Source organism: Candoia aspera, chromosome 4 (assembly GCF_035149785.1).
Source record: "Candoia aspera isolate rCanAsp1 chromosome 4, rCanAsp1.hap2, whole genome shotgun sequence".
In the NCBI taxonomy this organism is placed as follows: domain Eukaryota; kingdom Metazoa; phylum Chordata; class Lepidosauria; order Squamata; family Boidae; genus Candoia; species Candoia aspera.
The window spans coordinates 83,952,092-83,978,964 of NC_086156.1; the positions used below are offsets into that span (position 1 = coordinate 83,952,092).

General features: G+C 39.3%; 1 protein-coding gene and 1 long non-coding RNA gene across 4 annotated transcripts in view; one reads left to right on the forward strand and one right to left on the reverse strand.

Moving 5' to 3' along the window:
* Positions 1-14,146, reverse strand: LOC134495411 (uncharacterized). Of its 3 annotated transcripts, none has more exons than XR_010067814.1 (3): positions 13,997-14,146; positions 979-1,074; positions 1-663 (listed from the first exon to the last, which is right to left on the reverse strand). It is a non-coding gene; the product is annotated as an uncharacterized LOC134495411 (long non-coding RNA). The 3 variants fall into 3 exon arrangements; XR_010067815.1 differs by lacking the exon at positions 13,997-14,146 and adding an exon at positions 10,282-10,315; XR_010067813.1 differs by lacking the exon at positions 13,997-14,146 and having other exon boundaries at positions 979-1,505.
* The window catches only part of KAT7 (lysine acetyltransferase 7), a 27,655-nt gene continuing 14,463 nt past the window's right edge, over positions 13,682-26,873 (forward strand). The window contains exons 1-9 of the mRNA XM_063300853.1: positions 13,682-13,945; positions 17,094-17,241; positions 18,012-18,188; positions 18,653-18,892; positions 19,007-19,089; positions 19,400-19,489; positions 20,497-20,595; positions 22,153-22,263; positions 24,964-25,155. Coding sequence (XP_063156923.1) covers positions 13,931-13,945; positions 17,094-17,241; positions 18,012-18,188; positions 18,653-18,892; positions 19,007-19,089; positions 19,400-19,489; positions 20,497-20,595; positions 22,153-22,263; positions 24,964-25,155 — 1,155 coding nt within the window. The 5' untranslated portion in view covers positions 13,682-13,930. The remainder of the gene's footprint in view (positions 13,946-17,093; positions 17,242-18,011; positions 18,189-18,652; positions 18,893-19,006; positions 19,090-19,399; positions 19,490-20,496; positions 20,596-22,152; positions 22,264-24,963; positions 25,156-26,873) is intronic.

Below are 26,873 nucleotides of genomic sequence, written 5' to 3' on the forward strand. Positions count from 1 at the left end.
TTAAACATCTGAACTTCCTTTTTATTTACAAGTACAATGAAGCAATAATATTCCTCTGAATGTTGTGCTTTGACTTTGCAATTCCTTATCTTAAATCAAATTTCCCCAACTTAATAAACTGGCTAAGGATGATGTGGGGTAGTGGTTAACACACTGGAGCAGGAACAGGGTGACTCAGGTTTAGTCCATCCTCAGCAGTGGAAGCTCCTAGATGATATTGGGCCAGTCACTAGCTCCCAGCCCAACCTCCCTCACAGGGTTGTTGTTGTAGGAGAAAATAGGAAGGAGCACTATACATTGCCACCTTGAGCTCCTGAATGACAAGTGGAATATAAACCTCATGTTGGAAAAGGCTGGTTTAACCTTTCAAAAAATTCTCTATAACTCAAAAAAAGTAAGGATTTCTGGGTTGATTTTTATTAGTTTGTTAGTTTTTTATCCTTCTTGCTTAAAAATGTAATAAATTTATTATTTTTAAAAAAATAAGAATTTCTGAAGCAAATGAAAGGGGCAAAGATCAGTGTTGTGTTAATGACCAATTCACAAAGAAAATGACATTTTTTGCTTCAGTCACATGTCTATCTTTTACTGTCTGGTACATCTGCAAACAAGTGGGTGTGGTGAACATATCTCCTACAGAAGTTACAGCAGACTCTCTGAAACCTTAAAAAGATAAAGGAGGGGGGAAGAGAGCACCAGATATCTGGAGAAAGTAAAAAGGGCCCTCACCCAAAACAGCAAGGAAGAGCTCTCCATTTTATTCCCCAATTTCATTTTACTGTGAGTTTATGAACAGCCAAACAACAAACACTTACCCACAACTGAGTTCAGCCCTGCGTACTCATGGCTTGTCTGGATTCACACATGCTAAGCTGTAGGGTCTTTCCCTACTTGCACTTAAGCATGGGAGGAAAAAAAGTGCCCTGGCAGCATCTCTCTTTCTCTGGCCATATTTCTAGGATATTCTCTTCATCTCACCTCCAGGGCATGAGTGAGACAGGCTTAGGTCATCCTTAGCTGCACTGGTATTAAAGGTATTAAATGAGCCTTGTCTCCTTTTTCTGACTGCTGGAGCTGCAAGAGAAGCCGGATAAAGTTGGTAAAGAGGATAGTAAATTTAACGCAGGTATTGTTTTCTGCCAAGGATGAATGATTAGCAGTTCAGCTTAGCAGTGAGGAAAGGCCCAAAATGTGGCTTGCTTACTGTAATTTTAATTTAATGCATTATGTGAACTCAGCCACAAGTTTGTCAAGCATGGTTTGTAGCTTAGTGTATTACATGAACATAGCCAATCATGATATTATTCAATAAACTAGTGAAGCAAACCATGACTTTGTACACTGTCTGCAACTATTTACTGTTCCTACTAAGTAAAAAGACATACCTTAATTCTTGTCCTAACATTTATTTCCTTGCAAATATGCTGAGAACTAAAGCCTTTTGCTTCCAACACACACCTAATTGAGTATGCAAAAATCTATATTGTTTTAAACTATTTTATGGCAGACATTGCAATATCTACAGCTAGGTAAGTGAATATAGCCTTACAATCTCAGCATCTTCTTTAGGTAGATATTGTATTTTTATAGTTTTACTAGGTTATGAAGTATCCTAGAATAAATTGGGAATAGGGAGTAAACTGCAATTAGATGCTTTTCTTCCAAAGTTCAATTCCAAGGTTCTACTCTTTAGGGTAACTTTCCTAGAAAAACATGTTTTAAAAGGGAACAGGGACAACAGCAAAGATTAAATTGGATCTGAAAATTACTGTCCTTGGCCCCTACATACTGCAAATGCTTCCTACAGTAAATCTTGTGTCACAAGAGTGATTCTTCTGCAATGAAATTGTAGTGAAAACAATAGTTAGACGGGTGTTTCTTGGGTTCTCAAGAACACGTAATTGGTTTAAAACTCAAAAGTGGTTGAATAGAATCATATAATAGCCTATGCTCCCATGTGCACTGACTTCTCTTGTTTTAAAAATACAACTTAAGAAGAGTCAGATCACCAGTTCATCTAGTCCAGCGTTCTGGCCTGGTTTGTAAAAATACTCAGCAAGAGGGAAGTAATCCAATGAATGAAAATGGGGATTGTGCTATATTGCCTCCTCTTTCCTTTTTATGAGCAGTCCTTGAACAGAAGTTATAACTGTATGTAAAATTAGTCATGTCGTACAAATCTGGGAGCAGCCACTGATTCTAGTTAGTGCTAAGCAGAATCTGAAACCAAGCTATTGGTTTTCAGTTCTGCTTAGGGTTAACTAGAAATGCTGGCCTTAGCCTCCAAATCATGTACAATTTTGGGAAGGGAAGAGGTACAAGATGGCACTGCACGTGCCTTCATTAATTGGCTAGTTGCCGCGTATCTCTGCACAACCGGCGTCAGTGGGTTTGTCAGTTCTAACAAAGTAAGAAAGAGAGGGAAAAAATTATCTGGTTACATTTTCACAACATGCATGGCTTTATAAATCTGTCGTTAAGTATAAAGAGATACATGCTGACACAAAAAAATCAGACTTCATTTATAAGGTAATAGGATTTGAGCTGACAGTGACTGATCAGGAAAGGAGTATTGGAGTCACAATGGCAGCTCAGTGACAGTGTGAACCCAGTGTGCAGCTACCACAAAAAAAGGCAAAAGCCAGTCTTAGAATCACTCCTAGCTCTTTATGAACAGCAGGTAGGAGGAAGAGGCACAAGAAATATGAACATAGTTTCTAATATAAGTAGAGCTTACATCTGATGCACCGCAGTTGGGATATCGTCGTCATTTTCCTACAATAAATGTGCTCATCTGAGACTTCATGTCCTAGGAACTATATTCTTGCCGTTTTCTGCATTGCCAGCTGACAGGAATTGAACAGTTAATTCCAACAACTCTTTACTCCCACTACACGGGAGACCAATTTTATTTTGACTTTTCTAGACCCCAGCCATGGCAACTGAGCCTCTTGTCATGCCAGTTACTGCTGAACAAGCTGCTAACCCCTTGCTCCAGTATTAGACCCATATAATACAGCACCAGAACCAGGTTACAGTCCTGACAGATCACTTGACTCACATCATGAACCAGCTGACAAAACAGATGGGATAGCTCCAGCAGCCAGACACTGAACAGTTTCCTGTGACTACGTTACTCTACTCCTTGAGTTCCTTGCCTTGGCTGCCCAGAGAGCTTTAAGGCCACTAGTTAGTGTGAGGGGAAATTTCTTATAAATCGTTTCCTGATAGGATATGGACTTTTGACCAGGGCAGCTACCAAATGAACAATCCCTATTCTGGAAAACACTATCATGTTCTAGATAATTATATAACTTTTATGATCAGACTGAGAGCTGCCTTCAGTGGTCCAGCCAGATGGGTAATAGCTATTGTCATATGGCAAGCACATGAGTATATATGGCTGGCTTTAGCTCTTTGCCAAAGATGTGGACCAGAACAAGGTGGTTTTCACTGACTGCCTTAAATAGGACCTATCTGATGAGCTAATTCACGTAGTCACTCTAGATGCCGCAGAATCCACCACAGCGTGACAGAGATGGAAGACTCAAAAACTGAGGCACATTATAGGTGGGAAAGAGAGACAGTGTAACTCTCTCTCACTATCCATTCCCTCTGTTCACTCAAGCAGAGTCTTTGGATATCAAACATACGCAGCTGAGAACCAGCAAACACACTGTCAGCTACAGAAAAGCAACTCTGACGCACACAAGATTGTTGTTTATATTGTGGCATTTCGGAACATTTTGCACAGGTTTGCCCTGCTACATTTCCGTGCTTTAAAGTGACCGAGATATGGCATAAAATTAGTCTATGAGGCATTTTGCAAGCATATGCTGTGAATGATCTAAACTTGGCTTGTCAGGAAACAACTCAGCTCTCAAGGCCCACACAGTTGGGCAAGATCAAGGAAGCAAGAATTAATCAGACTTCAGTAAGATGTTTTAATGGTAGGGTATTTGGGATATATACAGAACCTTGCAGAATTGCAAAAGGAATTTCTGACTCTCACTCAAACCATTTTTTCTTAGATTTCTTGCTGCCCAGGCATAACTGCCTTCCGATATAAACTACTGATGGACTTCCCTGCTATATCTTGGTTGTTATTTCTACCCTTTCTTCCATTGCCCTAAAGCTGCCCACAAATCACCCCCCCTTCCAGGATCTCTGAGAGGGCATCCAGTTCAGACTTCTGTGCTCAGCATCAACATTTGATCCTGCCTGTTACTCTTCACACTCAAATTGGTTCTGTAATTCACCTTCAAGCTCTGATAGATTCTAGAGCTACGGCAATTTAAAAAACTCTACAATTGCACAAAAATATGACTTACCTATTCAAACAATGGACCCACTGATGAGGGTAGAAACTATGGATGGCAAACTTCTGTGCTCTGGGCCAATTTCTGAATGTATAGTCCCTCTTCATGTTATTTTTGAACATCAAGAAATCTGCAGCTGTATTCAACAAGTTTCAGGACACAATAGTGCCCTATGGCTTAGTGAATGTTACTTCAATCTTTACAAAATTTATATGAGTATGATTTGTTCATGACATTTTAGATTCTTATTCAATTGTCTCCTTAGATGACATTGGTTTTTTCCAAAGATCCAGCTACCCACATGTCTTCTTCAGATGGCTCAAAAGTTTGAACATCTTTTGCCTTGTTTTCTTTATTCTAGGCAGCTGTTACCTACAACGGTGTTTTTAAAAAGGAACTCTTGGTTATTAAATATGCTTTTCAACACTGATGCCACCTCTTGGAAAGAATCTCACACTTCATCAAAACACAAACTGATCACAGTATCCTGTATTGACTTCATGGGAACTCACACATGAGATCATATGGGCACAACTTCCCCCCCTTTTCACATTACCTACATTCCTAGCTCACAAACAAGGAAATGCTCTTTCATGTAAGCCTGAATATTTTGTTCCCTACGACTTGGCTTTTGCCTCTGTCTTGCAACTAGAAAATGTTGCTACCACTGAACTCAATTTATGATACTCTAAGAGCCAGAAGAATATTTCTAAGTTCACTAAGCAAATTTGCATGTAGTAATAACAGGATTCTTGTATGCAGGTTCAGATCCATGATCTTCAGCGAAACCTCCCAATTCATCCTCTCCCTTTTTCTGGGAACAATGGGGATTGGGCCACAATGGCCGGTTATACATTCCTCCTTCCCTAAGAGAGGGGATATTGAAGCTCTACCATGACAGCAAGCCAAATGGCCATTTTAGGGCATTAAAGCCTACTCACCTCCTGCTTTGAGACCTCAGGTAGCCTCCTGTCTGGCAGATGTGAAGACCTATATCTCTTGTCATGCCTGCTGGCATGCTGTCCAACCGACAAGGCTATTGCACGCCTTCCTTTCCTTGCAGGGGTCTTAGGACACTATTTCCTTGCACCTACCACCTATCAACTGTCTGGATACTATATTGGTGGTCATTGCTCTTTTCTCTATACATGGCTCATTTCATCCCTCTGCACTTGAGACTGCTTGGTTGTTCATCAACCACATTTTCTGCCATCAAAGCATGCCCAGTCATCTTATCCTGAATAAAGGCACACAGCTCAGGCTCTGGTTTCAGGGAGCTTTCCCCCCCCCCCCATGTTATACTCCATTTTTCCTCAGCATATCTCCCACAATCCAGTGGTAAAATGGAGATGACAAATGTTACTATGAAACAGCATCTTCATTATTATATGAACCAAAACAACTAACTTGATTTATTGCATATGGTCAAGATTGCATATAGCAATTCTGTTCATTCTTCTACTTGCTTGTCACTTTTTAAGATATCATTACCATCCACACCTGTTGCCAAACTCTGCCTAATCTTTCCCCATCCCTGAGGACTCATACTTTCTACAGAAACTTCAGGCAGCATACCAGTTCCTCAAGGAACAGCTGGATCTTGCCAGGGATTCCTACAACCACACTGCTGATCATCATCTGCAGCAATCACCCCTCCCTCTCCCAGTTTCTACCCTCCACAATCCCTTCAAGAGATTGGATGTAAAATTTATTGGTCTGTCCCTATATCACCTTAGATCAGTGTTTCTCAACCTTGGGAACTTTGAGATGTGTGGACTTCAACTCCCAGAATTCAATTCTGGGAGTTGAAGTCCACATATCTTAAAGTTCCCAAGCTTGAGGAACACTGCCTTAGATCAATCCAGTTGGTCTTCCCTGCAACATCCAGTTACTGTAAGTAGAACTTGCTGAGGTGGAGAACAAAAGGGAGTATGCCAAACTTCATTAAAAAAGAGCATGTGGATTTTTCAGTGTAAGGCTTACCTGGAGAAAGGGCAGTTAGTCTGGGGAAAAGAGGTACAGACACTTCAAAGAGACTGTGCCTTAATGAATTTATTCATAAATAAGGACAGGAGGTTTGCTTATTCAGTTTCCAAGATTTTGCATCCTAATGTTTTGTTTTTACATAAAACCTAATCAAACAAAGTTCATCTGAATCTTGCTTCCCCAATTGTGCTCTGCTAGAGGCTTGAAAGTGGCAGTGAACATCCACCTGTTTTCCATCATTCCAATCTAGTTCTTGAACAGCTCCACCCTCCCCTCATGTCCCCTATACTCTGCTGTCCCATCTTCCCCTCTAGTCTCGGTTGTGGGGAAAGAAGAATTCAAGATGGAATCTATTTTGAATTTGCTGTGCAGATGGGGCAAATTAGAACACCTGAGTCATTGGAAAGGCTGAAAGCAGGGGATACCTGAAAATATTCACAGCTTCTTTGCCAATTACTTTTGCAATAGCCATATAAACCCAATCCTTTTATTTGACTCTCCGATCCTCCCAAGCTGTAGCCTTCTCAGACCCTGAGTGGGAGGTTGCTGGTTTGAACCAGAGCAGGGTGGTAGCGGATTGGCTACTTACAAGGGATCTGACTCACCCCAGAGTGCTGCTGCAGGACAGGCTTCTGGATGTGTTGTGTGTGGGAGAGAGTGAACAGGTATTTGAAATTTACATTGTTTCTGTGTCTGTCCCTCAGGTTGCAATGAAGTCTCCTACCTACCCTCCCTGGATCCTGGGTCAGCTACCAAGAAGGGAGGGGAAAGAAGCACCAGGCTCCTCCAGGCATGAGGGATAAAAAATCTTGAAGGGGGAAGTAGTGTGCAAGTTAGTTCTCATACAATCAAAAGTAAAGAACCTGATACTAGATCAGGCCATTCCATCCAAAAAAGGAATCAATAGAAACTATCTCCTGGCCAAAAGAAATTTCTTCTCAGCCTTTACATCAGTAGTTCTTAAAGCGTTTAACATAATGACCCCCTTTCCTGGTCTTGTATAATGTCATTACTACACAAAAAAAATCAAATTCTGTTGTTTTACACAAGCATCTTAGCAGCTGCAGTCCAAAACTGAATCCTCAACTCACAAGCAAACAATTACAAATTGCTCCATTACTCCCAGGATAAGCCCAAATTACCTCCTTGGGGGTAATTAACCCTAATCTAAGAACCACTGCTTTACCCAAAGTAGGCAGGAGAAAGAGGTGCGAGAAATGCTGATCTGAGCCTTCAGCCCTGGGAAATACATTATTTCACTATTTCGTCTTGCCAGCTGAGAGAAGCCTGATATCTAGAATATTAATAAAACATGACTTGGCTTTTAAAGAAGCCATGTTGGTTTCTTTTCACTAAAGAGAAAAAGAGAGTTGAAAGGTTATTTAGGCTATTGAGTCTAACCCACTGTTTGGTGTAGAAATTCAAATTAAAACATCCCCAACAGATGGCTTTTCAGGTTCTGCTTGAACACCTACCATTCTGGATAATTGGTTCCACAGTCAAATTGCTCTTAATGTTAAGTTCTTAACATTCAGCTGGAATCCCCCTTATGTAATTTAAATCTGTTTTTCTATGCTTTGTTCTCTGAAACATTAGAGAACAGGTCTTGATCTTCTATGTGCCATCTTTTTAGGTATTTGAAGAGTGTTGTCTCCGCCTTAGTAATTTTTTTCTCATGGCTAAACATACCCAGAAGGTTCAATCTCTCTTTATAGGTCCTTTTACCCTTCTCTGAACTTATTCCAGTTTCTCTTATTCCTTGAGGTGCCCATCCAATTTAGTTTAATCTGAAAATTTGACAAATACTCTCTCCACCTCTTCATCCAAATCACTTAAGAAAAACAACAAAGAGCTCAGGTCTGAACCTTGTGACACCCCACTCAATTATCTCACTCCACTTTGATAAGCACTTTTTAGTTTGATTTTTGAGCTAGCTACATATGTGTTCACTTTACTCTGGTGGCATTCAGCCCACACTTATCTGATTCACTAATCAGAAATGTCATGCAGTACTTTATCTAATGCATTGCTGAAATTAAGATATAATACTTCTAAACCTGATCTGCTAAGGAAGTTACCCCATAAAAGAATGAGATAAAGTTATTCTGCCAAAACTTTGACAAAGTGATGCTGACTTCTGATGATTACCTCTGTTTTTAAGATGCTCACACATCATCTTTTCCCAAATCTTCCCAGATATTGATGTAAGACTGATTGAATTGTACCTCCCCCCATGGGAGGAGATGGGCGGGGACAAATTGGATAAATAAATAAATAAATAAATAAATAAATAATCAGACCATCAGCTAATTCCTCCAGTACCTCAGCATGCAATTCATCCATCCCTGGAGATTTAACTTCTTTCAAATAAATCAATAAATATTCCCTGTGTTTGTTTCTACTAATCTCAGCCTCCAATCTTGTGTCTTCATTCTTTACTTTGTTGTCTTCACTGAGCAGCTGGTACATTTTTTTCTTCTGATTTGGTTATATTTAAAGATGTTTGTTGTTCTTATCATCCTTCTGAACTCTATTTTTATTCTGAACTCTAGCTTTCCTGACACACTATTTTTCCAGGCTGTCTACATTATACCTTGGTATGTCCCCCTTTCCACCTCCAGTACATGCATTATTATTTTCAGATATTTGGTAAGCTTTTTAAGTAGCCACATTGTCTTCTCCTGCTGTCCTCGTTGTTGTTGTTATTGGAACTGTGTTTTTAGTATCTCTTTTTTTGTGAGGAGAACACACACTAATCTTGACTACTTTTCCCATTTTCCTTTTCTGCTATGGAATTTTACTTATCGTGGCCACAAGTATATTGATAACTATTTTTCTTTCTTCTCCTCTTCTTTTTTAAAAGTCCAGTATATATTCAATTACATTCAGGTTTATTTTTACTTTTTCAGGAAGCAATCCAATGAGCTATCCAACCTAATCATCATTTAAGGCAGATGTAGAAAAGGGGGCAAAGTGATGCTGCAGCTGGATCTGCTGCAAAATATAATCACACTCTAGCTTCCTATCTCTATCAGAAAGCAGAAATGGAAGGAAATTACTTCAAATTCAGAGGACAAGCAATGCTATGGTTCGTATAACAACCTTTGTATATAAAATTGTGGTTAAAGCTTATTAACGACACTTTAACCCATGGCTGGGTATAGTTTAGTGTGTTGTGCAAATACGATTTTTGGCTTAGTACAATTTGTGAATATATTTTTTATTCATGTTTAAATTTAACAAAAAAACCTGTTTAAAACTATGACCTTTCCAATTGTGTATATTCTTCCTCTGAACTCTTGGAAGTATTTTTTTTAAAAATGGGCAAAGAAATTTGAAACAGAAGAAAAACAAGCGCAAGAATATATGATAAAGTGGGATACAATTTTTGGTTATAATATACAGATGAAATAATGGGAAAATATGTGGTTGAAAGGATTGAAATTTACACTATATCTTAAAGAGAACTTTTATAAAATGATGTAACGTTGGTATATGCCACATTCTGTATTAGTAAGTCAAATTTAAGGGTTCTTCTCCTTTACTTGTAATCTTTAGTTCCTTCTGGTTCCCTCTAGTGTCCAACCTTCAAAATCTCATCCTATCATTTTTTTAAAGAATTCAAAACAAAAGCATTTTCCCATGGGAAGGATTCTTATAATTAATTCCAAAATCTTATTTCAAATCTATCTGGACCTGTAGTGTGCTTGTAACTTTCCAAAATCAAAGTTCTTATCAACCTTTTGCTGTATATTCCTCCCTCCCCACTTCTTTTAAGTCCTTAAACTTCTATTTAAAACTTCTGTCACTAAGGATTGAAGGAAACTCACCTGGTGTTTTCAGACTTGTCGATCCAAAGGTTCCTCATAGCTGAAAAGCAGTTAACAAGCAATTTCTGAAAGTGATTAGAAAAGGAAGTATTTCAAACCAATGTCCCTAAAGGCACCCACTGCAGTTTCAGCAAGATGGCTATTACCTCGTCTCCCAGAGCTCTAAACCCACCAGAGACTGTTGTCTTGCTGTCTCCTCACAAGAAGCAACTGTCTGGAGCATCTGTGGGTGATCTCAAGTCCTCTTCTTGCCCGAAGAGGAATTACGAAGAGCTGGTCTACTTGCCTGCTCTTCATTCCACCATGGTCGTCGGCTCTACTTTTAGCCAAGCTGTCTTCAGTTGGCCATTTCTTCCCTGGAATGACCTGTTTGAATAGAGAAAAGACAATATGTACCTTTATTGCTGACTTGAAACCCCTTATGGACATTTGCGTAAAACAGAAAAAAAATGAACTTATGATCTATGGTTTTAGTTAGATAGGATAGATTATAGAAAGAAGAGAGTCATGATGTAACTTTAAAGAAAGGTAAATCTACAATTGTACTTATAAATGCTGTAAAGAAGATTGGAAGCCACTTTATCTTTTTTTTCTATTTTCTATTTTTCTTCTACCTTTTTTTCCTTTTTTTCTTTCTGCACTTTAGCTTTCTTTTATTTCTTCCATTTTCTTTTTTCCTTCTTACTGTTAGTTTATATTAATTTTGTTTTTAATACTTTTAATCAAATTATATTTAAAAAATCTGAGGCTATAGCTAATGGCCATAATTAACTCATAATATCTGTTCATTGTTAGGAAATTCTGTGCAGTAAGTTTATGAGAGTGTATGTACAGAATAGTATTGAATGGGAGGTGCTATGGGAAATGTCTAATGTAGTTGTTTTATACAGTTGGATACTGATGCTGTATGCAAGTAATCCAAGACACATTATAATTATATTCAGTGACTTTTGTATGTGTATAATGGTATTGAATCTTAGTCATTGTTACATTTTGAATAGTAGAATATAGTCTCAAGATTAAGAGCTGAAGTCCATCACATTCTGAGTTTCCCTCAGATGCTGACATTATCTTTCGTACAGCACACTTTTTCATCCGCCTCTGTGGTTCAGTGCAAGAGGTTAAAATTATGATTGAACAAGGAGAAGCAATTGTACCTCTGGTATCAAACAATTTTGAGTGTCCCACCCAGCTAAATCAGACTAAACAAGATTTGAGCCTTTAGTTTACTTTTGAGCAAACCCTGTTAAGATTGAAAAAGCATATCCTAAACAAGACTTCAAATAATGTGAAATTCATTAGGAGTAGCTACGTGATGGTGATATCCTAAATTTTAAATTAAAAAGTCTACCAATAAAGTAGATGAACCACCACCAACTTTGTCACAAGATTCTTAGACTTGATGTGCAAGAAAAACTTACTACATTTCAAGGTTAGGATTTAAATATTCTTGATTGCTGTACATTCAGAAATGTGTGCTTACAATAGAACATATATATTGGGTTTATGAAACATCTGAAATCAGTTTAATTCATCACTGTAGATGCTGGTGGAATGTCCCACATTTTAGGAAATTGTCAAAGGCTTCCAGTATGCTGAAAATAATAATAATAGCAGCAGCTAGTGGGACAACGCATTTCTTTAAAAAATAATAAATTGTTTTTACCAATCCAAGGCTGCTATTGTTCTCATTCTAATATCTTTTTGGCATATTTTTTTTAAAAATCTGAGAAGTACTCATGGGACCAAAAAGAGAGATGCCTAGATTTGTTTTTAATACATCCTGTTTGACATTTTGAACTACATGAACCTTATACAAGTTGTAAAAATTATGTCCATTAGCATAGCCCAAAGCTTATTTTGTGTGTTTCAGTTCTTTCCTGAAAGTTTGACTATCTGGATTCTTTGAACCTAAAACAAAATAATAGGATAGAAATGCTGCTAAAAGCTATCAAGATTGTTCAGCTCAATAGGGATGATGCAAGAGTATTATGAAGTATTAGGAATTGCAAAATAAAAGACTTGAAAGAAAACCTCAAATAACTTCAGTCAAATATGAGGATGCAGATCTGAAACCAGTAGAATTGCAATCTGATTTTAAGACTTTTTCGTCCTGAATATATGATTATGTAGAAGGAAAAGCCACTGTGCTATAGTTAATAGAGTTACTTCTAACCAAACATGAATGAATGCAAATCCCAAATTCATTCAGGGTTAGCTTTCTGGAGTATAAGTAAAAATGTACTAAAAATATAGCTGCATCTAGATTAGTCTGCATAAAATTAATCCATATGATTTCTTATCTCAAAATAAATACCACCAAACATAGCAAAACTTTTTGTCTGGGAAACATGCATAGATACCAATTTGTTAAATTGGTTCTTTGATAAGCATCAAATAAGCATCAAACTCAGAGCCAGTTTGGTCTAGTGGTTAAGACAATGGGCTAGAAACCAGGAGACCGAGAGTCCCTCTTTAGGCCTGAAAGCCGGCTGGGTGACCTTGGCCAGTCTCTCTCTCTCAGCCCAACCCACCTCACAGGGTTGTTGTTGCAGGGAAAATAGGAGGAGGAAGAAGTATTTGGTATGTTCGCTGCCTTGAGTTATTTATAAAAATAATAAAGGCAGGATAGAAAATAACCCTGGAGAAGATGCTGATGCTAGGGAGAGTGGAAGGCAAAAGGAAGAGGGGCCGACCAAGGGCAAGATGGATGGATGGATGATATTCTAGAGGTGACGGACTCGTCCCTGGGGGAGCTGGGGGTGTTGACGACCGACAGGAAGCTCTGGCGTGGGCTGGTCCACGAAGTCACGAAGAGTCGGAAGCGACTAAACGAATAAACAACAGAAAATAATAAATATACAGATGATGCTGTCAGACAATAGTTGGATGATGCCATACATTTATTAACCTTCATAAGAAAAAAATACTTGGGGAGGTGGGGATATTTTTATCCATTGCTATATATTTAACCATCTATAAGGCAATATAAAGTGAAGATATTAAGAGAAAGCAAAGAGCAATGCTTTTTCAGAGAAGCAAATTCCACTGGCAGTTCTTTAAGTACCTATCACTTTTTAAAAAAGTAATGTTATTCAGCTACTCAAGGCAATCTTTCTAATCAGAAATAAATTGTTCTTAATTGATCTGACCTATTATCTGCACGTAGCTTTGGTTCATAAATGATTCAACTAACTGAACTATTTTTCCTATTAGAAGAAGATAATAATGTACCCTTTCAGTACAAACTGGGAGATTGCGACCGTCTCTCTCGCCCAGATATAGAATGCCTTTTTGATTACAAAAGCCAGCTGTGTCCCAAAACGAAGATGGTGAATCAAGACGTCAATGAGAATCCCGTTACGACTGTAGTCGCGCTACACTAGCGATTCCTATTGCAGAATATCATTTGCCCTCCAAAAAAATGGCAGCCTTCTCTACTGAGAGATAGGGCTGCAGCCCACAGTCAAAATGGCTGCTACACTTCACCCGCTAGAGATTCGCGAGGCGCTCGACCCGATTCCAAGATGGCGGAGCGCCGTTGGCGTGAGGTGAGAGTTATCTGCATCACGTGACAGGCAAGACGGGGGTGTGTGTATCCCTGTCGTGTGTCCCGGCGGAAGAGTGAAGGGAGTCGGCTGAACGGTAACATCTTACAGCAAAGGGAAAATAAAGCGGCGCGACTAGCGCTGGAGAACCGGAGACACGCCAGTCACCACGGATACATCCGTAGCCAACACGGCGGCCGGGGCGCAGCCACCTTCGCTGCCTCCGCCGCCGCCTCCTCCATCGAGGATGTCGCGCAGAAAGGTGAGCAAGTGCGGACCGAACCAACCTCCTTTCCCTCTCTTCTCTTTTTACCTGCTTAGACCGTCAGGCTCGAAAACCAGTTAAAAACGTAGGCCTTCAAGCCCCTGTTTCATCTCGCGATATGATTGGCTATTGCTGCCTCCCGCCGCATCTTTAATGGCCACCTTCGCCATCAGTCAAGCGCAGCCCCTTCCCTCAACGGTTATTTGTTTCCCTCCACCCGTTCGATGACTGTTGTAGCCCACCTCCTTTCGCTCCTAATTGGCTCGCATCTGAACCGTCATTGGTTGATTTCCTTATCATTTCCTACTGGCGCGTTTTTCTCCCCCCTCCTCCTCCGTTTCTCCTGAACCCATACTTGGCTGCATGCCTTGGGAGTGGATGTTGAGGGAGACACTGATTGGTTGGGATTCTGAATCGGCGTCCCCGAAATCCCACCCCGCTCCTCTTTCTCAGTTTCCCATTGGGGAAGAGAGTGATACAAAAGTCCAACCCGCACGCTGGTACGATTGGAGGCGAGGGAAAATATTTGGGATGATTCAAAATATGGTAGACAAGATTGAATGGGCAATAGGTTGGTTCTTGGCTCATTATAATTTCATTTGCATGTCTGCTAGAACTCAGTTGGGTTTGCCTGTAAATTAAATCTGTTTAGAATGGAACTGCATTTTTTAACATGCCGAACATTTTAATGAGCTATAAAACCGGGGTTTTGTAACAAATTTATTTCTAATTATTTTCTATTGAACAGCATACAAATTGTATGGGAATTTTTTTGGAAGTCATCACTACAAGAACGAGCATAATGGTAACTTAAAGGCTAGCAAACTTATTGTGGCTTAAAATTTTGTAAAAATATCACTAGCTTTGCCAGGTCTGGGAAGAGTTATTAATGTTTAGGAGATATTTGTAGATATATACCTAGTGTGTTCTACTTTTGTAGTGGACATGTAATACCAATTGAATGAAAGACAATATAATTTTTGTAAATTACCTGAATTGCATGTATGGTAATTATGCCAAACCTGTTGTTGTTTGGATTTGGGAAGTGATGATTTCTATAAAATTCATCCAAAAAGACTGATGTTGAAGGATTATGGAAGCTTTAAAAAACATTTATAGGCCATCTGGTTGCCCACTACATTGCATAGGTATAATCTTTTTTCTCCTCTGATACAATCTGATAGCAATAGATATAGGTAAGAAATAGGTTGCCTATCATTATGCTCATGTACCAGAATCATGGTACTGTACAAACATATTGATGGTAGCTAACTGTTGTTCGATTAACACAGTGCACTGAACCTAATGTGTGTTGTTTTGACCCAGTCATTGGGTTGTAAACCATGAAGTATGGCATAGTGTGATATGTGACACAACTGTTGTGTTTGCTTACATACTATAATTAAATTAACCGGGTTTGTGAATTGCAAGAAAGTGTGCCTGTTGTTGCATCGCTGCCCTGGCAAAGAACATGCTTATTTACAGCAAGGAATGTAAGTTTCGTATTATTGCAAAAAAAAGGAAATGGGTCTGGCCTTTGGAAAAGTTGATTATTACAACATACTCTACATGGGGCTGCCCTTGAAGAGCATTGGGAAGCTGCAGCTTGTTCAGAATGCAGCAGCACATGCAGTTTTGGGCACACAGTGGTACGCCCATGTAGCACTGCTGCTACATGAGCTGCACTGGCTCCCAGTAAGCTTCTGGGTACAATTCAGGGTGCTGATTGCCACCTTAAAGCCTTCTATGGCATGGGATCTGACAGAGTGGGCACGTTCCTGGTACCTTCAGAGCACCTTTCTGGTGGGCATGCTTTTTCTGTCATGGTGCCTGCCATGTGGAACAGCTTCACACACACCTTTACCACCACAAAATTTGGATGGCCCCAACTCTTACTGGCCTTCTGAAAGGCCATGAAGATCTTTCTCTTCCCCCAGGCGTTGGGACCAGGATGTTAGTGATGGGAACTCTGGCATCGGTGTATGGGATTGGTGACTATAGTGATTGTATTGGATCTTGATTTGCTTTGTTTTCATTTAGTTTTTTAGTACATAGTGTGGTAATTAGGTACCTGTCTCATAGAACTTACGATAAACTAAACGTTTAGGGCATGGGTGTCCAACCTTTTGGCTTCCCCGGGCCACACTGAGTGAAGAGGAATTGTCTTGGACCACAGATAAAATATATAGTTAATGTATATAAGTAATAAAACTTCATTTATTTTTTATATTTTTTATTATACAATTTTACAAAAGAGGGCAACATAAAACTAGTGGGATATTTGACCTTGTTTTTGTGAAACTAATGCATCAGTGTCTAGTGCGATGAAAGTGGTTGCAATTCTCAGTGAGTTCTCAAGGTGCTCGTCAGAAATTTTAATTCTAATTTTACTCTTTGTGTGCTTCATCGTTGGGGCCACGGGTTGGACATGCCTGGTTTAGGGACAGTAGTTTTAATAGTTATCCTTTTCCCACTAATTCCATGTTTTCAGTATGACTTCATTGTAAGAACTTGGGTGATTTTTTTTTTAAATCATGGGCTTGTTAGTTAAAAAAAAGAACCTTGATGTTTCCCTTAATAAGATGGTTCGTGTGACCTGGCAGCCTAAATTAGGGGGATTTAGGTTTCATGTATAATATCCATAGCAAACTGACATAGGGCTTCCTTTATGACATATCATTGCAGTCTCTCAAAATTAAATAAAACAGCATACAAAGATTGAATACAAAGAGGACAAAAAGAGAATTCTGAAATTCATCCAAGCTTTAGCCAGAACTAATGTGTCTCTTAGGCAAATGAGCAATATTTTAAATTTATAATATGTATTAAATATAGTGCACGTTAATCTTTGAGGCGAGACCCAGTTTGGTGTAATGCTTAAGGCTCCAGGCTAGAAACCAGGAGACTGGGTGTTCTAGTCCTGTCTTAGGCACAAAGCCAGCTGGGTGACCTTGGGCCAGTCACACTCTCTTAGCCCTAGGAAGGAGGCAATGGAAAACCACTTTGGAAAAACCTTGCCAAGAAAACTGCAGGGTCTGATCCAAGCAGTCGCCAGGAGACAAAAACTGACTCAAAGGCATAAAAACGATCTTTGAGGAACAGATCTGCAATAAAATTTTTGTCTTATGTGCTGGTGGCCTTTCAGAGAAATGCAGGAAGCAGTTCAGATGGAACAGAAGACTCAGATTTCTCTACAGACCCAGAGCATACAGACAGTTCAGAAAGCGATGGTACATCACGCCAGTCTGCCCGTGTGACACGATCTTCTGCTAGACTCAGCCAGAGTTCTCAAGGTATTTCAAGATCTTTCAGAATTATTCATTTGGGATCTTAAAGTTCTGCTTTAGGGGAAAGGATGCTTGCAGTGATTAGATGTTTTCTCCTAAGCTTTCTCCAAATGTGAGGAGCTGTAAAATATGCCAGTGAATCTCCACCCACTCTTCACGGAGATAAAGGTGAGATTATAATGAACCATCTTCTGGCTTTACTCCCACTCATCCTTGTGGCAATTTATATGTGAATTGTTTCAAATTCTGTTCCTTGGGTAAATACAAGAAGGCAGTCTATAACAGAACATCCTCTGAATCATATAACATCTTTACACCAAATTTGATAATTATTTAAACTACTGTTGGTTGTCAACATTTCAGAAAAGGAAAATCCAGGTTATCAAGATTATGAACATATATGCATTTTGGAATGGATATAAATTTGGATATACAAGCATTTAGGCAAAATAAGATAGCACAATGAGGAACATATATACCGGTATTCCAATGCCATTATGAACTGAAGATTTCCATTAGGAACTGTTTGTGATTTACATTGTCTTTTAAATTTAATTTAAATATGCAATAATGCAAGGAAGTAGGTTCTCACCAGCTGAAACTTGTGTAAAACTTGCCCATTTTAATAGTTCCTAAAAGAGTAGCCACATTAGTCTGCTACAGTAAGAACTACAAAGACTGTGGTGACCCTTAATATGGACTCTGCAATGATGTTTCCTGCAATGAGATATTATGTTTCTCCCTTAATAATCCCTCTCAATCCTTCATAAAATTAGATTCCAGCCCAGTTCGTAATCCACCATCATTTGGAACAGAAGAGCCTGTTTATTCTACTCGGAGAGTAACCCGCAGTCAGCAGCAGCCCACACCTGTAACTCCAAAGAAATATCCCCTGCGACAGACCCGTTCATCTGGTTCAGAAACAGAGCAAGTGGTTGATTTTTCTGATAGAGGTTTGTACATTTGAATGGTTGGGGTGCACATTCCTAATAAATGTTATCATATGGGGAGATGAATTGATTCATACAGTAGTATTTGCTCAGCTTCCTTTGTAGAATGTTTTAGTAGTAATATACTGGGTTAAAAAGTAATATCTTTGCTAAGACTGCGTTTAACATCCTAGGTGTTGCTTGATCCCACAATATGTGTGAGAGAGATGGAGACAAAGAACAACAGTGTGAGGGTGCCCATTTTAAGTCACCCTTGATTGCAACTTAACTTTGGCTAACTGATTTACTTGTTCAACTCCAGATCATCCTCAGTCACTAGGAAGGGAATAATATATCTCTGGCATTGCGTTCCACTTTTTTCTCTAGTGCTGACACACTGAAATCATTCTGGAAGTATTTATTCTTTGTATATTTTCTAATTTAGCAACCTCTTTATACACTGTCCCAATTTTCCCCCTTCTCAACAGACACAAAAAATGCAGCTGACCATGATGAGTCCCCACCCCGCACTCCAACTGGGAATGCTCCTTCTTCAGAGTCTGATATTGATATCTCTAGTCCCAACATGTCACATGATGAAAGTATTGCCAAGGATATGTCCATGAAAGATTCAGGAAGTGATCTATCCCATCGTCCCAAACGACGTCGTTTCCACGAAAGCTATAATTTCAACATGAAATGTCCCACCCCTGGCTGCAATTCGTTAGGTATGGTGGAATGATTTGTGATCTGAGTTTTAATTTTTAGGATTTTCTATTGCCTAAACTTCCCATGTGTTCTTTTTGGCAAGCCATAAACTATATTTCTTTGGCTTTCCACAGGACACCTGACAGGAAAACATGAGCGACACTTCTCTATATCTGGATGTCCTCTGTATCATAATCTTTCAGCTGATGAATGCAAGGTAACTTAATCTCCCAGGATATGCGTAATGAAGGAAAGTAGGTGGGGAGTGGTAATTGTAGGGGGAACGGAGCAGGAATTCAAATGCTTCAATACAGCTTTGAAATTGTAACTTCTGGAAGATGGTATGTTTTATACATTGTACCAAGACATGGGCTGTTTTAACCATAACTTGAGGCTTGGTGGCCCCAGGAAAGCTCTGCCTTCCAGCAATTTCCAAGTTCAAGACCCACATTGTTGCAGGTTCTTCATATTCTTTTAAACTGCATGATGAGGAAGAGGATTTATATAATATTTCTCTGGATTTCAAGGTGAGAGCACAGAGCCGAGACAAACAAGTGGAGGAGCGGATGCTTTCTCACCGACAGGATGACAACAATAGACATGCTACCAGGCACCAGGTAGTTTCTTTTAATTTTGTATGTATTGTTAAAGTATGTGCTGGCTTTAGAGCCCCAGCTGGCAAATCTCTTTCACAGTGGTTATTGTACATCAAACTCTTCCCAAACATTAAAGTTATTTTATGGTGAACAAAATCCGGCTTAATATATGGCCTCTTACTTGAAAAGCATGCATCTTTTTATTCAATTGTTTATTTGTTAAATATATTGTGTTCTCTTGTGACTTTTGCACAGATCTTTTGTATGTGTTTTGTTGCTCAGAAAGAGGGAAGGGAGATGATTCCAAGTACGTTTATTACTGAAAGGTTGCCACATTGCATGTATGACAGCCATGCACATAGGAATAATCTTTCCAGCTCATTATCTGATGCTGTAGTACAGCATTATAAAAAGCTGCTCTGCTGCTAAACTGGGGGGGAAATATATAAAAACAGGTGCCATGAAGTACAGGAAAACTCATGGAACATTGGTGAAGCCAGATACTGAACTTCACACAATATGGTGCAATAGTTAATGGTCCTGTTCTACTATGTGGTGTGAAGTTCAATGTCCCATCACTGCTGCGATTTGCAGGGCATGGATATGCATCTAATTTCCACACATACCTCCAAAAATGTAATAGAGCCATGTAGCCCTATGCCAATGGTTTGGTAGCAAGGAGAGCGCCTCTAGACACATGGAAAGTGCTTTGCCGCAGTCAGCCACTTGTGAGATTTAATGTCAGCTTAAAGTTATTTGATAGAGGGTATTTTTCTTATGGGAGGTAATTTGTATAAAGAATTACCATGCAGTACAAGAATCTATTACGTTACTGTAACATGGAGATTATAACTGCCCATGTACTGGCAAACCCATGTACTGGAAGTAATACCACATTGCTGTGAGAACCTCAGCCTGTCCTTGCCTTTCTTGGGAGCTGTGGGGTGGAGGTTTCAGGCAATTTTGAAATGGTGCTTAGGTGTGTGTGTATGTCCCTCCTAAGCATTTTGTTTCCTATTCCCTGCAAGGCACCAACTGAAAGGCAACTGAGATACAAAGAGAAAGTAGCAGAGATGAGAAAGAAGAGGAATGCAGGCTTAACCAAGGAGCAGAAGGAAAAATACATGGTACAGAAACCTCATTTCTTTTCCTTAGATTGCTGAGCATGACAGAACGAGCCAAACATTAATACATCTTTCTCAGTCTGGTCCCTCCAGACTTAACCACAGTCTGTGCTAGGTCAGGGAAATGGTAGTTAAAGCTTAATGCATCTGGAGCAATACTTTTATGCCATGGATTCGCAAAGAACATTTCTTCTGTATGTAGCAAGCTCTGAGGTGGATAACAGTAGCTGAAATGGATAATAGTGATTTGGAGCTAAAATTAGAATTTGAATATTGAGCTGAAGTGTTAACCCCATTGCTTAGAATCCATATATGAATTCCAGCCTTGTTGTCTCATAGCCATTCTTCCCCATAGCACACTGTCCTCCCTGACCTGATCTCACATCTGCGATCACAGAAGTGGAGATGGTTTTAGAAGCTGCCTAGTCTGACCCTCCATCTGAGGCATGAGAAATAGGGCATCTATTAAGTAGACTGTTGAGTCTTGAAGCCTCCTGTTTAACGGTCTTCAGCTGAGAAGAAAAAAGTATCTCCTAAGTTCATAGTTGTATCATTACATTACTCATACCATTAAGTCGTTTTCCCATATGTTCAAGCAAATGCTATTTTTCGTTAACTTAAGCCTGTTAAGGTTTTCTGAGGCATCAGAAAAACTTTTTCTGTGTGATGAAAAGGAGCAAGTGGGGATGTAATAGCAGTTTTCTCTCAACAAACCATGTCAACATTCCTTGTAGATTTTTTCCCAGTATCCAACCATCTGAATCTTCTTTTAAACACGTTTTAATTAATTTACCTTTTTTGGCACGAATGTTTTTCCTAAAAGCCTTTCAGCTTTCTGAAAGTAACAGGGAATATAGTGATATCGCAGAACGGGGCTGAATTTTTCAGTCCAGTTTTTTTGTGGCAGGGAAGTTTATAGAAAACAGGTGTATTAAGTTTTCAGTAGGTTTCATGTACTATTTTATGGCTTATGTTATTAAAAATGGAAAGACTACTACTGAGGAATAGAGATTTACCACTGAATCTTTGCATTAAGGTCTTCAGGATTTGGGGGGCTGCATAAATCTGAATGGGCATATGTAGTCTATGGTGGGGGGGATTTACCTTGTTTTCTTAGGATGCGGTGTTAAACCAAATTATAATACCAGTGTATCTTCATTCCTTTCCTGACTTATTGCTTCCTCCTTTTCAGCATCTCTCTCTGTCCATAGACCCTGCCTGTAGATTCCCTCCTGTACCCCAGGCAGCCTAACCTTTCTTTCTCTCAGAGCAGTGTTGCTCACCTTTCTTATAGCTAGTTATCCATCCATGCCCATCCTCTAAAACAGTGTTTCTCAGCTTTAGCAACGTTAAGCTGTACGGACTTCAAGTCCCAGAATTCCCTAGCCAGCATGCTGGTTGGGGAATTCTGGGAGTTGAAGTCCATACAGCTTAAAGTTGCCGAGCTTGAGAAACACTGCTCTTAACAAATAGGGTGGTGGATAACAGGAGCTGATTCCCCAAGCCCAAGGGAAATTTTTTCTTTGTGTTTATGAGATATTTCTGCTGTTGTTGCTTCAGGAACACAGACAAACATATGGTAACACTAGAGAGCCTCTTTTAGAGAATCTGACCAGTGAGTATGACCTGGAGCTATTCCGACGAGCGCAAGCAAGAGCTTCTGAGGATCTAGTAAGTGGGGCTGAGCTCATTTCATTTCCTCTCCCAGGCATGAAGGAATAAGCCAGTTAAACTGTTTTATTGTGAACCACCCAGAGTCCCCTGTATGAGGGAGATGGGCAGTGATAAAAATCTGATAAATAATAAATAAAATACTTACTTCCCTATAATGTATGCAAATTGCGGTAAATGCATAGAACCAAACCAAGCTGATGGAAGGGAGCAAAGCTAAAAGGTTGATTGTATCCTTCATAGCAGAGGTCATAACTTTTTGAAGGTTAAGGATTGGTCTTGGCCTAGTATATTGGGGATGCACACTCCAAAGGTAGACAGGGACAGGATCTAAACACAGTTTAGCACATGTTTAAATTGTATTAAATTCAGTGTAATTAAATAAGTTAATATCACTCTCAGAGTATTTAACCATTTATCTCTTTGGCTATTTTAAAAAATATAATCTAGTCATAACTGATAGGGCTATGGCTAAGGGTTTTGGGTGGGTAGAACTTTTGAAATTAAAAATACAATAGAAAAACCATTCAGAACAGTTGAGTCAATCAATCACCTCATATACTGGTGACCTTTTCTGGCCTGATAGCTGTAATAAATGATTGGCCTGCCTAAATAGCATTTTTGCTAGCCAGACTTGGATTTCCTGGTGCTTGACATTTTTTAGATTAATATACAGGCATATTAACTGAAAGCATATATCGAGTATGCTTTAATATAGGTATAATGACTTAAGTTCTTAGTGGTATGGGGATACCAAGTCATCTTGTCTGCCTCCTGAAGAATCTGTATAATGACCAAGTAGCAACTGTAAGAACAGACCACGGAACAACGGACTGGTTTAAGATCGGGAAAGGAGTACGGCAGGGCTGTATACTCTCACCCTACCTATTCAACTTGTACGCAGAACACATCATGCAACATGCTGGGCTTGAGGAATCCAAGGCTGGAGTTAAAATCTCTGGAAGAAACATTAACAATCTCAGATATGCAGATGATACCACTTTGATGGCTGAAAGCGAAGAGGAACTGAGGAGCCTTATGATGAAGGTGAAAGAAGAAAGTGCAAAAGCTGGCTTGCAGCTAAACCTCAAAAAAACCAAGATTATGGCAACCAGCTTGATTGATAACTGGCAAATAGAGGGAGAAAATGTAGAAGCAGTGAAAGACTTTGTATTTCTAGGTGCGAAGATTACTGCAGATGCTGACTGCAGTCAGGAAATCAGAAGACGCTTAATCCTTGGGAGAAGAGCAATGACCAATCTCGATAAAATAGTTAAGAGCAGAGACATCACACTGACAACAAAGGTCCGCATAGTTAAAGCAATGGTGTTCCCTGTAGTAACATATGGCTGCGAGAGCTGGACCATAAGGAAGGCTGAGAGAAGGAAGATTGATGCTTTTGAACTGTGGTGTTGGAGGAAAATTCTGAGAGTGCCTTGGACTGCAAGAAGATCCAACCAGTCCATCCTCCAGGAAATAAAGCCAGACTGCTCACTTGAGGGAATGATATTAAAGGCAAAACTGAAATACTTTGGCCACATAATGAGAAGACAGGACACCCTGGAGAAGATGCTGATGCTAGGGAGAGTGGAGGGCAAAAGGAAGAGGGGCCAACCAAGGGCAAGGTGGATGGATGATATTCTAGAGGTGACGGATTCGTCCCTGGGGGAGCTGGGGGTGTTGACGACCGACAGGAAGCTCTGGCGTGGGCTGGTCCATGAAGTCACGAAGAGTCGGAAGCAACTAAACGAATAAACAACAAAATAATGACTTGAAGCATACTCAGTAGGAAACAAAGCAGCATATGGGGTGAAATAGGTTGGGACAGTTACCTTAGCCATTCATGTCTGTATTTGATTATGTTTTACTCTTCAGTGAAGACATTTTATGGTTTGATCCATATCCAGCTTAGTACAGAAGTGCTTATGCTGTGATCCTTATTCAGCTCAAAATTGCCCTCCTTGATGGTCATAGATTGTATTCACTACTATTTTCTTTAAAAAAAAATCCTCTGCTCTAGCTTTCTGAAATATAGCTTGATTCATCTTTCTTGTGTAGATGAAAAAAAACAGCTTGGGAAAGACAACTCTGAGCTGAAATAAGACCCATCGGTTTTAGTTTATTTTCAGGTGTGGCATACTTTTTCTTGGGCATTGTTTAACTCATTCAGTGGCAAAGCTCTCCATAGGGTGAGAAAGGAAAACAAAGGTTATATCTCTGTCTTCCAGCAGACATTTTAATACAGATTTTGCAAGCATCGGTTCTGGAGTCAGTCTGATTTTGGCTACAGTCTTATTCCTATTTTCTTGGAAATAAGTATCACTGAATTTGATGGGATTTGAAGAACAATTCTGATAGGAATGCATGTTAGTAATTACCTCAATCCCATTGAGTTCAAGAGGATCAAAATTTACTGGAGCAAGTTCTGCAGTGACTTTAATGCTTTAATATACTTTAATATATATAATTAATATACTTTACCAACTGGAGAATCCTGATGAGTTCATTTTTCTCTTGCTTATAAAACAGGAAGTTTGTATACCTAATGGCAGCATAAAATAAGCAGTTACATAGGAAGTACTTACTACAGCTTTTCTGAGATTGGGTTTAATAGGAAATGTAGAGAATTTTCTCTTCTAGCATAGTTATAAGATATTACAGTGGCTTAAATAATACGTGAGTCATTATTTCTGTGAATAGGAGAAGCTGCGACTTCAGGGCCAAATCACTGAAGGCAGTAATATGATCAAAACAATTGCTTTTGGCCGCTATGAACTGGACACCTGGTACCATTCTCCCTACCCAGAAGAGTATGCCCGGCTTGGGCGCCTCTACATGTGTGAATTCTGCCTCAAATATATGAAGAGTCAGACAATACTTCGCAGACACATGGTAAGTTTTTAACTTAGGGGGTATGAAATGGAAAATTATTTATTTATTCAAATTTGTTATAGCTGCTCAAACTCCAATGCACTCTGGGTGTATACAAAACCAAAAAAATCATAAAACAAAACATAAAACCACACAGATAGGCTTGCTCCATGTTTTTGATCTCTTACACAGGATAGAACCCTTTCAATTTCTTCTCCCAGGGTAGGAGGACATCCTGGGAGAAAATATTAAATTAATTCCATTAAGAGGTTATTTCATTCCAGTAAAGGATTATTGTAATCACGTTTTATAATAGACCTCTTTTTCTAAATCTGTTGTCTGTGTCTAAACATATGGTCAGGAACATACAGTCTCTACTGTCTCCTGCTGCTGCTTTGGAAATTTAATCTTGTTTTTACATGTGACTGCAAAAGAATGCAGTGTGTATCTGCTAGTATGAGCATTAGTGGAAAAACAAAAGATACATGTTACCTAGCTTTCTGGGAAACAAAAAAAATCCCTCCCTCCCTGGCTGCCATCATTTATATCCCAAATGCAGATTACATTTTCATTGCCAGTACTCAGCACAACTAGAGACAGGGTTCTAGTTCAGAACATTTTTTGTGAAGAAGAGCCTGTGAATTCTCTGGGAAATGCTGCAGACAAATAAATTCTGAAGAATGCTGCCATGACCCCAACTTGAATAATCATCTCCAGCAGCAGAGAATCCAGTTTGGGCCTTCCGCCTCTTTTTCCAGTGCTTAATTGTGGCCTCCTCACTGCTTTAGAGAAGAGCGCCTCTCGGAATGGGGTTTATGGCATCTGTTTCCTACTGAATTAGTGCTACTGATTGGACTAGATTAGTGTGGAATCACCAGTTAAAATCTATACTGAGTTGGTCACAAGACTCTGTCCTTCCAAGCAGCTTCACATTCAACTTCCAATATGACTGTTGGCAGTCACCGCTGGGGTTGAAATGGTAAGGTTTGTGATAGTGGGCAGAGAGGCCAAATAGCTTTTCAAGCTTAGAAGCCAGTAACTGTTTATCATCACTTTAAATTCAGCTGAACCAGATCAGTCATCAATTGATTGATTATGTGCCATCAAGTCAGTGTTGACACTTAGTGACCACATAGATAGATTTTCTCCATGATAAATCTGCTCCTAACCTGGTCTTTCAAGATCAGTTATTAGAATGTAATCATTAGATGTCTCTGTAATTTTTTTTCAGATTCTGCCCATACTGAGCCAGAACCTAAAAGCATAGTAGTTCATGTAAGATAATAATTCTGGTTAAGCACGGACAGTATTCTGTGCCCGCAGATGTATACATGCTCACTGTTAGAATGATCTGCTCCTATTAAAATGAATTTTGTTGTGGTAGAAAAACATTAGCAGTCCTGTTTTGTCTGATTAAAAGGCAAGAAGGAAACACTTTCAAAAGGTCCATGTTATGTAAATCAGAAGCATTCTGCAGAATGAACAAAAACAGTATCTGAAAAAAAAAGTCTGGATTATTGTCTAGTCAAAGATTTGAATTTTCAATTTGCTATTAGTATTAGAGGTATCTAGATACACCTTTTGTCTATATTTTGTATTATTACATGTAATGTTAATATTGTTAACACAGGTGTAGGTATGCATGCTTTCTTTTAATTAGTTTCATCTGATGAAATACTTTAAAACAGTTTACCTATGCTTAACCAGTGCAGAATGGTCAGTAGCCCATACCAAACACC